At 47.0% G+C, this 15,737-nt stretch overlaps 1 protein-coding gene across 1 annotated transcript; it reads right to left on the bottom strand.

Moving 5' to 3' along the window:
• Positions 1-2,774: 2,774 nt before the first annotated feature.
• On the bottom strand, positions 2,775-7,180 carry LOC119336210 (probable protein phosphatase 2C 60). The gene is made up of 5 exons (XM_037608223.1): positions 7,006-7,180; positions 5,406-5,832; positions 4,910-5,277; positions 3,986-4,222; positions 2,775-3,413 (listed from the first exon to the last, which is right to left on the bottom strand). Exons 2-5 carry the CDS (start codon positions 5,722-5,724, stop codon positions 3,159-3,161), a joined length of 1,179 nt encoding a protein of 392 aa, XP_037464120.1. The 5' UTR covers positions 5,725-5,832; positions 7,006-7,180; the 3' UTR covers positions 2,775-3,158.
• Positions 7,181-15,737: the final 8,557 nt, after the last annotated feature.

The following is a 15,737-nucleotide window of genomic DNA, read 5'->3' as shown; positions in this document are numbered from 1 at the left end:
AGCTGGGTGTAGAAAAACACTCTCATTACCAATCACAATCCTCTAATCAGATTGTACGTAAAATCTTTAAGTAAACCTTTATAGATGTAGCATTATATTACTCTTCCGGGCCACCACAAGACATCTGCACTATTTCTGGCAGGAACCAAAGGAACATAGAGCGCTTACGGCGGTGAGCCAGACTAAAACCTGCTCATCGAACAAACAGCAAGGGGTCTGCAAATTTCAACAAGGAGAGCTCTGCGGTTTCCATGCCACGACTGCAGTCAGCAACACCACAACAAGAACAGAGAGCACCTGCCTGCTCTTTCTCACTGAAACCTGAAACAAATACATTGCTCTCCGCTGGTTCTCTACTACATCTGCAGCTCGGTAAGGCAGGAGCGTCTCACTCCTCGCGCTCACGCGACAGCACCTCTTAGAGAAGGCCGAGGGCAGCGGCGCGCGGAAGAGCCGGCGGTGGATGAAACAGACACCCGGCCCGCCGTTTAATGAGGATCAACACAAGTGTTGTGAAGCTGTACACGATCAGCACCACAAATTAAGGCCGGGGGCGCACGCTCCTGGCCAGCTCCCCCTTCCTTTACAACAAAAGGCAAAAGGATCAATGAATACGGTAAGCTCGGTCGCTCAAACTCGCCACTTTTTCTTTAACCCAAATGATAAGTGTCATACGTGTGGCACAAATCCTCGTTAGAATTTCTAAACTTCTTAATGCACGTAATCACGCCAGATACCAGCGTGATCGTTCAGATCAGTAGATTCTAACCTATGAAACCATAGGGTGAGGTCAGAATAATGTTCCTGATGGCCTCGCTGGTGAACACCGCTAAGCTTTCTTGTTTTGAGTTCCAAAGAATGATTAATAGGATGAAACTTCCGATGGATTCCGGTAGGCCACACCCGCAAAAAAAAAAAAGGATTCCGGTAGGCCAGCAGCAACAGGCATGGTAGTGGATAAGAAATCACCAATTTTTTTTTTGAGAAAACGCAACAAGATTTTGCGTCTCATTTCATTGAAAAGTGGGGAGATAGTTTTGTACAGCAGCCTCAAAAAAGGGTAAACTGTACAGGGTCTGTGCTTTGTGGACATCCCAGGTTGTCGGCAAGATCATTCTAAGGCCTGCGGCCCCTGCTCTACACCAGAGGGCAGCTTCTTCCTTGATGTGGGGATGTCGCCGTCGAAAACACATGCGTTCCTCTGCTTCCATACGAGACCAGCCAGGGGCAGGAGGGCCGTAGATGCTTGCGAAGAGGCTTGCGGGTGGCGGGCTTGGCGAATCTCCACCACTTGTCGAGGGCTTCAGCAAGCTCTGGTGGCCGGCATGTCGATCTCACCCAAGCGCGGGGGGGAGGGGGGGGGGGGCACCTGTTTCTCGACTGACCAGGAGGTGCGACATGGTTTCCATGGCCTGGTCGCACAAAATAATCTTATATTATGAGACGGAGGAAGTATTTCTTAGTTAACCATTGGTAATGTAGCATCCACTACCTTGTTTTGGCTTGATCGCTGGCTCAGACCAGAAACTCTCGCTATAGTTTTCCCCAGCTCTATTCTCAAACCACACACAACAACAAACTATGCACGCAGGTAGCAAAAATCATACAGAATGGGATCGGGCCTGCCCTACATAATTGGCTGACCTTGACCACTTTTATCCTTTTATTATCAAGTGACCCGCCGCTAGGACAATTTGGCGATTCTTATGTTATTGAACGGAGGGACACTAGGCATGTCGGCAGTTTTATGCTAAGAAAGAGCTATTCTGGCCGGCTTACATATTCATGGAAACACAATCACATAGCATAGGCCAGTGCAAACCAACATTGGTCATTAAATAAAACAGTCAATTGCACACAAAATGCTTCTAGCGGTGGGAAACTTGATAAAAGGATAAAAGTGGTTAAGGTAAGGAAAGTATTCTTCTGCTCCCGAGCTGAAATGAGCTTGGGTGAACACTAAAATCGAAAGAAAATTCAAAAAGAAAATCTGAATTTTTTTTGTGGTAACTTTTGACAAATGCTTTTTATGGTTGAAAATTTTCGTCACGAAATGACATTCGTGGAAGTCACGGCAAAAAAAAATCAGTACTCCAAAATGCTTTCAAAAATAACATTTTTGGAGTATCAATTTTTTTTTTTGCCACGACTTCTAGGAATGTTCATTCATGATAAATTTTTGTAAGCACATAGAACATTTGTCAAAATTACTGTTTACTGAGAGCATTCGAGCTTGGGTGCAAATACTCCATGTCCTACTTCTCAGAGTGCGGATTTCTGGAGACCGAGCTCCAGTGATCTCGATATTTTGAAAATATCAGAAAGCGTATTTAAAAGTTTCAAAAAAATCTGAAAAAAAATCCATGGAAACATATATGAATTCCGCATGATCACGTTAAATTTCGTCGGAAAATGGGGTGATTTGTTGGCTGTACAAAAAAAATTGGCCCAATAACAAAAGTAAAAGGCCCGTTGTGAAATTTTGCACATACGTAGTACACATGTGCACGTGTGTTCACAAATAAATTTGGAATTTTTCGCACTACGAAAAAAATAAAATTTGAAAACTGCTCATTTGAGCTCGGCCTTCTTTGGCATTTTTCGAGTTACTCATTCCGCACTTCTCAGACAACCTGCCTAGGACACTAGGTGCATGTGGACTGATGATGTAAAAAAAAAAAGGTGCATGTGGACTGTTCTATGCTAAGAAAGAGCTGCTATTCTGGCTGGCTTACATATTCATGGAAACACAATCACATAATAGCATATGCCAGTGGACACCAACATTGGTCAATAAATAAATAAATAACAGAGTCAGAATAGCACACATACATGCATACATACATATGTATGGAGTCCACGACATCAGTCAATAAGTTACTCCTCCTGGGCCCATTATTATACCATATATCATATATGCACTACCGGTGTTAAAATTAAAATTCCTTCAGGGGACGAACAACAAGAACGGCAAACGACACCTACCTACTCTTCCTCAGTCAATCTCGAGACGAAGTACATACATTACTATGGTGGCGATTATGGGGATTAATAGAAGCCCTGGAGAGGAAGAGGCCCTCTGTCTGTGCCTCTCCATTCTTTTCATAACCATTAATCAAGGGGATGATGATGATCTTGGATGATACCGCTGGCACCTGTTACATCTGCGACCCATAAGGTGCGAGCGTGCTGCTGCGCAGGCTCACGCCGGCGCCTCTTAGGGAAACAGCAGGGCCCCTGTGGGTGCTCGCCCTGCTTACGAGGCTCGAGTCGAGGTAGAGTATGATGACGGTTATGTCGTCGTGGAAGTGGCGACGGACACCTCGGTCGATCTTCTTGAGATCGGAGTACCTCATCTCTCTTTTCTTGGCTGCTTCTAGCAAGGCTGATTTTATGAGCCTCCTAGCGCTCCCCTGCAAAATCAAACAGAGCATGAGCCATTAAGAGTATCCAATTAGCACCGGGAGCCTAGCGAAAACAAGGTAAAAGTAATTTTGACGCAAAGCTTCCGCCACAGCAGTGATGAATTCTAACTCACTGCATCACAACCAAAACTCATCAAGGGTTCTATTTTCTATAGAACCTGTAAACCATGCCACATCAAGAATTTCTCATGGTGTGATTGCTGGATTTTATATGCCCAGATGGCATGGTAATGTGCAGTTTGTAGTGGAGAGCAGAGAACCATCCAAATTATTTTACAACATCAATTCAATATGCAAATTGTTATTTTCAGATATCAATGTTGCATTCAGAGAAGCCTTATTATTGTTTCATAAATGAAAATCAGGGCACCAATGCTCCATATGCTGGATAATGAATCAGCATTTTATAATAGCAGTATGTTAATTCTGAATTTGCATATAGCTAGAAATCTAATGCGAAATAACACCATAATGTCATGCACAGTTGTAGAAGAATACACCAAATATTATGGAAGTACATTTGTCAGGTCAATTTATTTACATGGGAGTGAGAAACTTACACTACGAGGGCTACTTTGAACAATGTCAACAGCCTGCTGGTTGGTTAAGTGCTCCCAAAGTCCATCAGATGCAAATATGATAAACTCATCCTGTGGCTGTATTGGTTGCACACAAATGGATGGTTCTGAACTTAGTATGGGCCTGTTAAAAGGTTCACGAAGACGGAATTTTGCATACAGAGGTTCCCGGTTGAACTCTTGTTTTTTCAGATAGGCATCACCGATCGATCTGCAGACCTGCAACATACAACAAACAAAGAAAAACTAACAATCTTCATTTGGTCCCACGGTAAAAAAAAACATAAGTGGCAAGTACCATCATATCTGTTACACATAGTCATACAAGACAAACTCAACAACACATTTCTGCATGTCCTATAGTAAAGTGATGAATCAGTGGGGCCAAATAACATTGTTTTACTGATGAATAATTAAACAGAGTCAGGAAATTAATCGAACTGAGCCATAACAATATTTCTTGATTAGTAACTATCCATCCCATGAGAAATAAGTTAATAACTACTAAGTAGTACTCCACGACTATTCAAGAAACCCCAAATAATTATCAAGCTCTTCGCTTCAGCGCTACCTAATAAATATAGCAGAACTGTCATAATGGTCGATCACATCAAGAGGTAATTCTCATCCACAAACATAAGAATATGTTTATTGCGTTTCTACCCCCTTACAGCCTTACTACCTATTACCACTTAGTTTTGTCTGTATCTTGGACAAAAACATGAATGAGGCTATTCACTAAATACCATTCAGAAGATAAGGAACTGAGGGAGACACAATATTAAACTTCCAGGTGGTGAAATTGAAGGTATATTTTGCCAACTGAATGCGCATAAGCATATGGAATGACCATAGCATCGAACTTCCACAAATCTACAAATTTCTCCCCAGTGGCAGATGACGCACCTGAATTAGGCCTTTTACACGCCAAACATTGTGCTTGAGAACAACAACATGCCTATCTTCGGGGTGCATTGACTGCAATTCTTTTCTCACTGGCTCAATGCTGACGTTATGCTCTGCGGACAGTTGGACCGCCAATACTTCCCCAGTGGCTTTAACATGTTTTCCTAGAACAGCACGAGAATCCCCAACATTGGCAACATAAAGCATGCCACCACAGATAACACCAACCAGACAGCATGAGCCAACAGCCGCTATTTGAGGCTTGACAGGCCATTGCTTGGTGACGATAGAGAAGAATCCATCTTCTGTAGCTTCATATGCTTTCTTCAGTACATCAGCAGACATTGAATTTTGTTCCGAAGCGAACCCTGCAATACAAACCAGTGAAGAAGTAAATAGTAGTGTTCTTTATCAGGCAAGTGAAACAGGGCAGTGTGAACAGAGCACCAAAGAATAAGCATAATATAATGCATAGTGCTCCCAGGTTAGCAATTACTTTTAAGATGGTTGAAGAGGTTATCGTTGATGTAGCAAGCTGTCTCCGGTCCACCGTGCCCATCGTAAACCCCGACGAAAGTGCCGTATGGGCCAGAGTCGAGAAAGCTCAACGGGCCCGACTCAATCTGACACTGGTCCTCAAGTAGGTTATTGGCCTGGACAACAGCCATGGAGAAGTCCCCATTTACATGCTCCCCAGTGTCCTTGTACCATAGAAGTCCGTCCTGCCTACCGGTAGCATCTGAGCCTGTCCGGGCATGCCGGTTGGATGAAGGTCTCCAACACGCCCGTAGAAAGTTCATCAATGTCACTATCATCCCTCATCAGTCATCCCACCCACGTACGCCTCCGAGCTCGCCTCATCTGTTATCTAAGAAAATTGCAGTGTCACTTCTCAATGCACCAACAGAACTCTTGCCTTTATCCTGGAAAGAAAAAGAAACATGTATAGTATGTGAAACACAAGTATGGGTCATTAATAGTACTCAAGTCTTATCACTTGCACTCGGACTGGGAACACAATTTAAAAAAATGTCATAATTTATCTTCCATTTTATTCTTTTTTCGACCCATGCAGGAGAGCAGCATGTATTTCTTTAGTAAGTACACACTTTGTTTACAAATTCAGCATAGTTGCTCTGTCTACAACTCAAAAGGGTCTGCTGGTGCTTTTATGTTCTATGGTGCTATAGTAGAAGCAACCTGGTACTGGGTAACCTACACCACCACAGTTTTTCATTGCAAAAGAGACATGTGTATAGCAGTATATAATGCCTAAATAATGCAGCAAAGGACACAGTCGTGTCTCTGTTTGACACATTAGAAGGACAACATTTCCCATCATACAGTCGAACCATCTACGGCAACTCAGTTATAGCAACTCATCAAACCTAAGATTTTACTTTAAACATAGGCCGCAGTAAGCCATTTCCCATCATACGCTCAGAACATCTACGGCAACGCACTTATAGCAACTCATCAAACCTAATATTTTGCTTGAAAACATAAGCCACGGCGAAACATTTTTTTATACTTTCACAATCAGTTAGGAACCAAGCCTATTCCCCAACAATTCAATTACCCAAAACCTCAGCTACTCCCACAAACTGTAAAAACGCTCTCACTCCTCATCCTTGGCATCACAGACTGACACTATAGTGACCATCAAATGGGCAGCTACCGGATACAACTGTGAACAACGATTCAGACACCAATTCCCCCCAAAATCCTCGGCTCGGCGCTTCTCCTAAGCGGCAAATCGAGACGAGGCCCGAGCGCGGATAGTATCTGACACCCCAATCGCCACGAAACTTGGGGGAAAACGGGCGCGCTGGTTGATTGGGATCAAGGCAGAAATGCTCTGCTCCCGGTACCCCACCCACCCTCCGAACAAAAATCCCAGGCGGGCGGGTGAAAATACCGCACCTTCCCTCCGTCGGCGCGGCCCAATCGGCGGCCTCGGGCTGGGAATCCGGCGAATTGCGGGTAAGGTGACTCGATCGACCTCTCTAGGCGACGGAAGGGAGGGAGAGGAAACCAGTTGTGGCAGAGATAGAGGAAGGGGAGGGGAAAGAAAAGAACTTGGAGGGTACACACACCAGTAGGTACGGCGCGAGCGGATCGGGTGGTGGCTCGTGCCCGCGCAGGCACGGCGAGGGGGCTGCTCCCCGTCGTCTCCGCCGGCGCCGGGGACGGAGGTCGGCCGACGGAGCGGAGGGCGGCGGCGGCGGCGGCACGAGAAGGGGATGAGGCGGGGAAAGGGGGTGGGGTGGGGGGAGTGCGGGCGCGCTGCAACGGCCGTTTGATGACGTGTGGGGGCTCAGACACGGACGCGATAGATAAGGCGGAAAAGCGCGCGGAGGCCCTCGGCAAAAGATCGTATTCGCAGGTCGGTCCCCGTGACACGTCAACACCAATAACGAGAAATATCTACATATCTATTCCAAGTTCTAGCTTGAGGACTACAAGCTATTTTCTTTTGTCCATTTTATTTATTTCTTCCTCTCGTGCCATGACTAACGCAAATCTTCCCTTCCTTCCATCGATATCTGTCCACGAGCCTTAGGATTCGCCTCCCTTCTGACCGTTGCTTCGATGGCCGGTGACGAGGAGAGGAATCCTAGTGACTCGGCTTTGGCTGGTATATATAGGTCAGGATTTTAGTCCTTACATCGGCGGCTCTCGGGTAGATGCATGGCGGTGCTTCATCTTCGAGTCGGTTTTTTGAACTCTGATTCTCCCCGAGTTCGTTCATGGGACGCATTCAAAGGAGCTACAACATAGATTTCTGCCAACTTCGCGATAAGAGCAACGTGGTTAGGGTTTTCATCGTGTATACTCGACGACGAGATGTTGTGTCGGGTCCTTCACATCGATTCAAGGGTTCAAAAACGACGACTATGACTCTGGGGCGCTGGTCCTTATGGGCACGTGCACGGAAACTATTCAGCCGTCACCAAGAAGGTCAGATGGGCTACAGTATGGGAGGGTGACAATGGCGCGTCAACAACTCGTTTTGGCGGCAGCGATCGTTCGATGTGGTCCAAGGACGTCGATATAATGTTTGTTATATGGGCGCTCCTACGCGTCCGTCGGCAGATGTATTAAAATTATCCGTCGCCTGGACAGACGTTGGATCCCCGAGCTGTTAGCCGTCCGATCTAGTGTGCGCGTCCCGCATGCTTGTGTCATTATTTCCGCAACATGTGCATTGTTGCAGAAACAAGACAACAAACTTGCCCCCAGCCCCGATAGAGCTAGCTGCGCCCAGCGCGCCGCCGCCGTCAACCCGCCCCCAAAATCAGCCCACCGCCGGCGTGCAGGAGCTAAGTTGAACTCTCTGCAACACCATGGCCCACCATATCCCGTGTCAGATGCTTGGATCGCTCATCGAGGGGCCCTGCTTGGAGAACAAGCGCGGCCTCTACTCCAGCATGATGGCGACGAGCTCCCACGCCAGGCACTCCTTTGACGATTTCTGCAACTGAAGCTATGTTTCTGAAACATGTGTCGTGTTGCAATGCTTGGCCTCGTACGCTCTAACATCGTGCGCTCCTCCGACGCTTTTTGCAACTGGGGCTATGTTTCTAAAGTAAGGCCCCTGTTGCATAAGGAAAAAAACTTTGTTGTCGAACCATTTTTTTCTGAAACCAGACCTCTGTTGCAGAAACTTTCTAAAACTAGACCCTGTTGCTGAAAAAAAAACTTCATCACTGAATCGTTTTTTATTTATTTCTGAAACAAGATCTCTGTTGCAGGAACTTTCTCAAACAATACGGTTGTTGCAAAAAAAAAATGGCTGCACATGACTTGTGGCCAGCGTGAGCACTCCGACGGCTACGCAGGCAGTGGATGCTCCGCGTGCATCCATCGGCTGAAGGATAGCGTTTTCCTTGTTATATTTGAGATGTTTGTACTTCCAATGAACTCTTATACCAGATAACTCTTATACCAGATCGGATTTTTTTAAAAAAATAATCAGATTTCATAGTTATATAGTGTCCGCTCCGATCCTTCTCTTTTATGTGCACTTAATTAATTATGCTTGATATTTGGCCTCTCTTCCCTGTGAATGTGATGTGCATTGTTTCGCTCGTGTTCACACGGACGGTGAGTCTATGCCGCCACCTACACCTGCCTACCTACCTGTATATCTGTCTCTCAGTGTTACATTGGCTAGCTTCACCCCAATCGGCCATGGAAGGAAAAGACACGTAGACAAAGAGTTGTATTCTACACAAATTATATAAGTGACGTATTAAAGCATTTATGTTTTAAGCACACCGCATAATGTAAAAATAATAATATGTATAGTGGACGAAAATTGCAAGGAGTGGACGAGCGCGTGCGCTCCTGGAATCGCCAGCCATCGAACCGGTTATGAGGATGCGGGTTGTACGTTTTGTTATATTGTTTTCGCTTGTACACGTACGGGATACGGGGAGGTGTACGTGACGTAGACGGTAGTTGGGCTCTAACGGGCTGTAGTGCGGGCCAGCGAGGCCATTTATTACGCGACCGACCCACCAGCCCCGTCCCCATCTGCTCATTTGTTCCCCCAAAATCGAGAGGAAGAACCATAGACAGAGCTCATGGCGAACGCCAACCAAGCTGCAGATCTGGTCGCACTGCCTTTAGTTCCTTGCCCGGATTGTGGAAGGCGGGTGGTGACGTTCGTTGCTAGGCGTGGTTAGTTCCAGGGTGAGAGGTTCTACAAGTGCCGCAATCACAATGTAAGTGGATCTTGCTTCTGTGAGTTCTGGATCCTTTCCGTTGTTCATGTCTTATTAGATTTGTCCATCTATGGCAGCCGAGTAGAGGTGGCTGAGCTTGGACCGGTGGCACCTCCGTTGGCGCAAATCAATCCAGGAGAGAACGAGGTAGCTGCAGCAAATCAAGGTGGTCAGATGCAGCCGGCGGACGGCACGGTGGGGCAGCAGAACGGGGCACCGGATGGATCGTAGATGCCGTCCGCGGCTAGTGGCGTTGTTGGATCTCAGCTCCGCGCGGGGGATGTTGGTCGGCGTCAGGCATCCTTCACTTTTGATGCTGCATCTATCAATCTGGTGGTGTCTGTTGGGAATATGGCCATCTGCCTCGCCATCCTTGTACTGGTAGTGTCTTCCACCGTGATGCGTGCGTTTGATTAATTGGATGAATCTAAGAAGCGTATGCGTATGTAGTAGATGATCTATGTCAGGGGTTAATTAGTGTTAGCATCGCACGTGGGAGAAGGACTCTAAGACTCGTGGAGCTTTTGGATGTATGTTTGGTTCAGTGGATGCCTAGTGCTAATGAAATTTCGGTTCGAGCTAATCATGAACAGTCAATGACGTAGTTGCTATTTCTTGATTTTTAAAACACCTGCGTGCTGAACGCCTCACATGTTGCCCACGTGGCAGGGGTGGGTGGTGGTTGGGTAAGTGATGTACCGCGATCCATCAAATGTACCGATGGTACGGTTTCAACCTCCATCCGTTACCGCACGCCGTACACGAGCTGGCCGTATGTATCGACAGTACCCTACATTAGTGTGTACGGTCCGCTCCAGAGGCCCACCCACACGGTATCGCTCTATTTGTCCACCTAGCGGGAGCGCGCGTGCCCGAGCTCGCTATCGCCGCGCTCGTATAGTGGATGCTCTTTAAGTCTCATCCTTGGTCACTGTTTTTGAAAATACAATGCAATTTTTTTTTTTGAAGACAGTCGTATATGCTCACACACATTTACCTAATGAACGCACACAAGCACCCTAACTCTATGGATACCTCTGAGATAACTAGGTATATATAAACATGTGGTAAGAGAGATTGTTGCTACGAGGTCATGAGTTAATTAAGAGAAGACAAGCTTTTCTATATTTTTTGTTTCTCTATCTCAACATTTACCCAACGGGGCATTTATAAGATAGAACTATTATACACGCCCTAACTCAGCATCGTCAAGCTCGAATTGATTCCATCAGACTAAAACTCTAACCTCAATTCGTCTGAGCAGGTCTGAAACCTGGACATCTTCGTCTCAGCTCTCAACTTTTGCTTGCAGCATTATCATAAAATGTTTTGAATATTTTAATGTAGGGTACTTACTGATTGAAAGGAGTGAGCAAGCAAACTAAAATACGTTGATTTGTTTAGGCAAAGTTAGAGCGTTTTATAATAGCGAATGAGCGTGTATATCTTTCCTTTACGGCGTGCGGCCGAGCCATCCATAGATGACTCGTCGTTGACTCGCCGCCAGCCTCCGCCTCCACTTGTTGCTCTCTAGTAATTTACAGGTCAAGCGCGTGAAGGATTAAACAATCCTACTTGCAGGAGCATGCGAATCCCATGGCATCCTCTTGTTACTTTCTCATCAAGGTTATCCCGGTGCTGAATAATTAGCTAGTGCGTACCTAGCAAGCATGTCTATGCTAGCTCCGTTGCACTTTGTTAGAATTTGCTAGTGAGCTTTTGGCCCAAGGCCCAATTAAAATTCTGAAATTCTCTTGGTCCATTCATGCACATATGTGAGTGGAGTGAGTGAGGCTAAAGTTTAGTCCCACTTTATTAGTTGAGAGAGAGTTGCACCTCTTTATAAGGTGAGCTCTTCTACCATTTATATGAGCATGAGAAGAGGAGACCTACACGCGCTCCTCCTCCTCCTCGCCACGCCACGCCACGCCACGGGTTGCATTAATTACTGAACAGTTTCCGATTCTTTTGGATCGTGACGACTCGGACGTGGGGTTTACTCCCACGACCTACCCGGCCCGCACTATGTAGTCAGGCAGACGTCTATCCTAGCCGCCGCCGCTTCGTATGGTTTCTCACCACCATTCCAGATCATTGCGCCGCCAAGCAAGTCTTCTCCATCCCTTCTTTCGGCATGCATCGGGAGAAGGGACAGCATGAGAAGAGGAGACCTACACGCGCTCCTCCTCCTCCTCGCCACGCCACGCCACGCCACGCCACACCATGGGTTGCATTAATTACTGAACAGTTTCCGATTCTTTTGGATCGTGACGACTCGGACGTGGGGTTTACTCCCATGACCTACCCGGCCCGCACTATGTAGTCAGGCAGACGTCTATCCTAGCCGCCGCCGCTTCGTATGGTTTCTCACCACCGTTCCAGATCATTGCGCCGCCAAGCAAGTCTTCTCCATCCCTTCTTTCGGCATGCATCGGGAGAAGGGACAGCAGGCCTCCGGAACCCCGCCTCTCGTGATCCTGTACGGGAGAGGGGCGATCAGGTTTTTTGGGAGCGCACTCGCGCAACTGCTGGCAGCGACGACTTCTTCCCCGACCTCGGCAACTCTCATCCTCAACGACATGGGCGACAACGTCAACGCCGGCGGTGCCGCTCCCGCTGCACCGTATGATTCTATCTTTCCTGTTCGAGATCGTGGTAGAATTCATGTTTCTAGTATGTGCCCTAGATGTGATCTGTTCATCTGCTATGCTAGTTCGCATGATTAGTTCAATCTCTGCTACTATAGTCATGATTTATCTTCTGTTTATTCGGATTAAATCTCGTAGTAATTTGCTCATATTTCCAACAATCCAAAAACCTGATTATAGGCAATTTGTTCCGAGTGGTTTTGCTGTGCATCTGAAGCCGCCTGCCTTTAAGGGGGCGCAATATAAGAGGTGGCGCACGAGAGCAGTCTACTGGTTTCAGACCATGGGCTGCTATGACGCCACCAAAGGCAAGCCTGAGGACGATCTTAATCCAGCACAGCTGGAAACTTTTGAGAAGATCAATACTCTCTTTAAAGGCGCTCTTCTGGGTGTTCTTGATGACTCCATTGTGGACTCATATATGCAAGGACATGTGGACTGCGCTCGAGGCCAAGTTTGGTGCCTCGGACGCCGACAGCGAGTTGTACATCATGGAGCAATTCTATGACTACAAGATGACTGATGAGCGCTCTGTTGTACAGCAGGCTCATGAGATACAGTCGCTCGCAAAAGAACTTGAGTACTTCAAGTGTGTGTTGCCGGGCAAATTTGTTACCGGAGGCATCATTGCCAAGCTTCCACCTTAGTGGAACAATTTTGCTACTTCCCTGAAACACAAGAGACAAGAGTTTTCCATTGCGGATCTCATTGGTAATCTTGATGTTGAAGAGAAGGCGAGAGCAAAGGACACACGTGCTCGAGTCGCTGAGGGAGCTTCTAGTGCCCACATGGTACAGAAGAAGAACTTCCAGCCCAACAAGTTCAAAAACAACAAGAACAAAACTCAGGGCAAAGGCAAGTTTGATACAAAGAACAAGCCATCGCATTCTACCAACTTCAAGAAGAATTCTCACAAGAAGGGGAAGGGACTTTGCAATGTTTGCGGTGATCCTAATCACTGGGCTCCGAAGTGTCCTAACCGCTTTGAGGAGCGCGAACATGAGAAGAGCGGCAAGTCCGCTAATGTTTGAAAGAACATGCGGTGCCCCCATGTTTGGTTTTGGTAATTGATGACAATCTCTATGGACTAATGGTTGTCTTGAGTTATATTTGAAGGATTTGTCCATAGGCATTTCTTGAAGTCCATGTGTTGGTTTCAAGGAGTTTATGTGTTGACCAAGGTGCTATTAAGGAATTATCCAAAGATTGGTCATGTGAGTATTGAGCTTATTACAAGCATGTCTTGAAGATGAAGATTGTGTGATCATTCATGTTTATCTTCAAGACATCATCCAAACGAAGAGAGTTGGAAAGATTCAAGGTTGATCAAGACTAAGTCAAGAGTGAATCAAGTTGATCAACTCACAAAGCGTAGAAGATGTACCGAGAGGGATCAAGTGATCCCATGGTATGGTAAGCTTTGTCCATTGCACTTTGTGTACTAACCCATGGTCTATGTGAGAGTCTATGTGGGGTTAGGTACGTGTCCATGGGCTTGCGTCAAGAGGAAGATATCATACAACCCATGGAAAGGATGACATCAAGTGGTGATCGTCATCAAGATTGCCGTGTGCAAGTTCAAGTGGAGAATCACGAAGAGATCAAGTTCTTGAAGCTTGCCATCCATTGTGGTGTCAATGGACTTGTGAAGATGTGCCGAAGAGTGGCTCACCCATAGTGGAGTATGGGGGAGCAATCATCTAGTCTCCATCGACCCAACGCAATCAAGAAAGGTGGTCCATCTTGAGGAGGACAAGATCGTCATAATCTAGCTCAAGTGGATCATGTGCAAGGCAAAGGTTTGCCCTTGATAGGTTTTCTATTTTACTGGTCTCATGGTGGTAGTTGGGAGACCGGGTTATAGGATTGATAGCCGTACTATCAAGGGGGGCTCTCAAGTGAGTAGGCTGATCGTATCGTTCATCGAGAGCTCAAACCATTGCATCCTTGCATCATGTTTCTTGGTTCTTGTTTGGTTATTCTCCTTGTGAGTTTTGGAGCTTATGGTCATTTTTATGACAAGCTCGAGTTCATTGAAAACGGAGTTCACTTGCTTCTTCTATGATGTTTTCGATGTTGGAGGGTATGCCGGTTCTTCTCTGTTGGAGTTTTCACTCCTTTATTTGTTAGGCATACCTCCCCTGCCTCTTCTTACTATAACCAGTCGTTGTTTTGATGCTACTCGTTGTCTTGTATCCAACAAGCTTGAGTTTGCTCAATTCGGAGCTCATATGTAGAAGTTATGGCATTTCTGCTTTTCTCCCTGCTCTGGTCTGTGCGGTAGTACCGCGGTCCTCAGCGGTAGTACCGCTGAAGCTCGTCAAGCGGTAGTACCACTCCCTGAGCGGTAGTACCGCTTCCTGAGCGGTAGTACCGCTTGTGAGCTTCGGCCGTAGTACCGCAGTGGTTCCGGGCTACTACCGCCTCGATTCTCGACTGTTATTTCTCGTGTCGGGTTTTACGGTACTAGTAGCAGCAGTAGGGGCGGTAGTACCGCTCCAAGCGGTAGTACCGCCTGTACTTCCGCGGTAGTACCGCTTGGGGGTCAGGGCCCTGTTTTCCTCGTCAGCGCGGCAGTACCGCCCTGCCCAAGCGGTAGTACCGCTCTGTGCATGGCTAGTTGGTGGGTAACGGTTGGATTTTCCCCTCCTATAAAAGGGGGTCTTCTTCCCCATTGAACCTTATCCTTTGAGCTCGTGTTCTTCCCCCATTGTTGACCTTCTTCGAGCTTGCTAACTCTTAATCCCTCCATGGATTCTTGCTAGTTTTTGAGGGAAAAGAGAGAGGAGATCTAGATCCACATTTCCACCAATCACTTTCTCCTCTATGTGAGGGGAACCCCTTGGATCTAGATCTTGGAGTTCTTGGTGTTCTCCTTCTTGTTCTTGCTCTCTTTTTCACCCTAGCATTAGTTGCTTCGGTGGGATTTGAGAGAGAAGGACTTGGGCACTCCGTGTGCCCTTGCCATTGCATTTGGTGCATCGGTTTGAGTTCTCCACGGTGATACGTGGAAGTTACAAGTTGAGAAGCTTATTACTCTTGGGTGCTTGGTGCCCTTGAGCTTGTTCCTCTTGGGTGCTTGGGCGCCCTAGACGGTTGGTGGTGCTTGGAGCTCAATCATTGTGGTGTAAAGCTTCGGGCAAGCGTCGGGGTCTCCAATTAGGTTGTGGAGATCGCCCCGAGCAATTTGACGGGTACCGGTGACCGCCCCCAAGGGTTGCCAAAGTGTACGGGTTCGGTGACCGCCCCCAAGGGTTGCCATTTGTACGGGTTCGGTGACCGCCCTCAAGGGTCCCTTAGTGGAATCACGGCATCTTGCATTGTGCGAGGGCGTGAGGAGATTACGGTGGCCCTAGTGGCTTGTTGGGGAGCATTGTGCCTCCACACCGCTCCAAACGGAGATTAGCATCCGCAAGGGTGTGAACTTCGGGATACATCGTCGTCTCCGCA

Source organism: Triticum dicoccoides, chromosome 7B (assembly GCF_002162155.2).
Source record: "Triticum dicoccoides isolate Atlit2015 ecotype Zavitan chromosome 7B, WEW_v2.0, whole genome shotgun sequence".
NCBI classification, from domain to species: Eukaryota; Viridiplantae; Streptophyta; class Magnoliopsida; order Poales; family Poaceae; genus Triticum; species Triticum dicoccoides.
The sequence above is the reverse complement of the archived record's forward strand: the minus strand, read 5'-3'. Positions and strand labels throughout refer to the sequence as shown.

Bases quoted from the DNA above. Each gene is read 5' to 3' on its own strand.
- LOC119336210 (XM_037608223.1), bottom strand. From the start codon at position 5,724: ATGATAGTGACATTGATGAACTTTCTACGGGCGTGTTGGAGACCTTCA. The intron at 5,278-5,405 runs GTAATTGCTAAC...TTTGTATTGCAG, and splicing joins CCTCTTCAACCATCTTAAAA to GGTTCGCTTCGGAACAAAAT. The intron at 3,414-3,985 runs GTAAGTTTCTCA...TTGATTTTGCAG, and splicing joins TTCAAAGTAGCCCTCGTAGT to GGGAGCGCTAGGAGGCTCAT.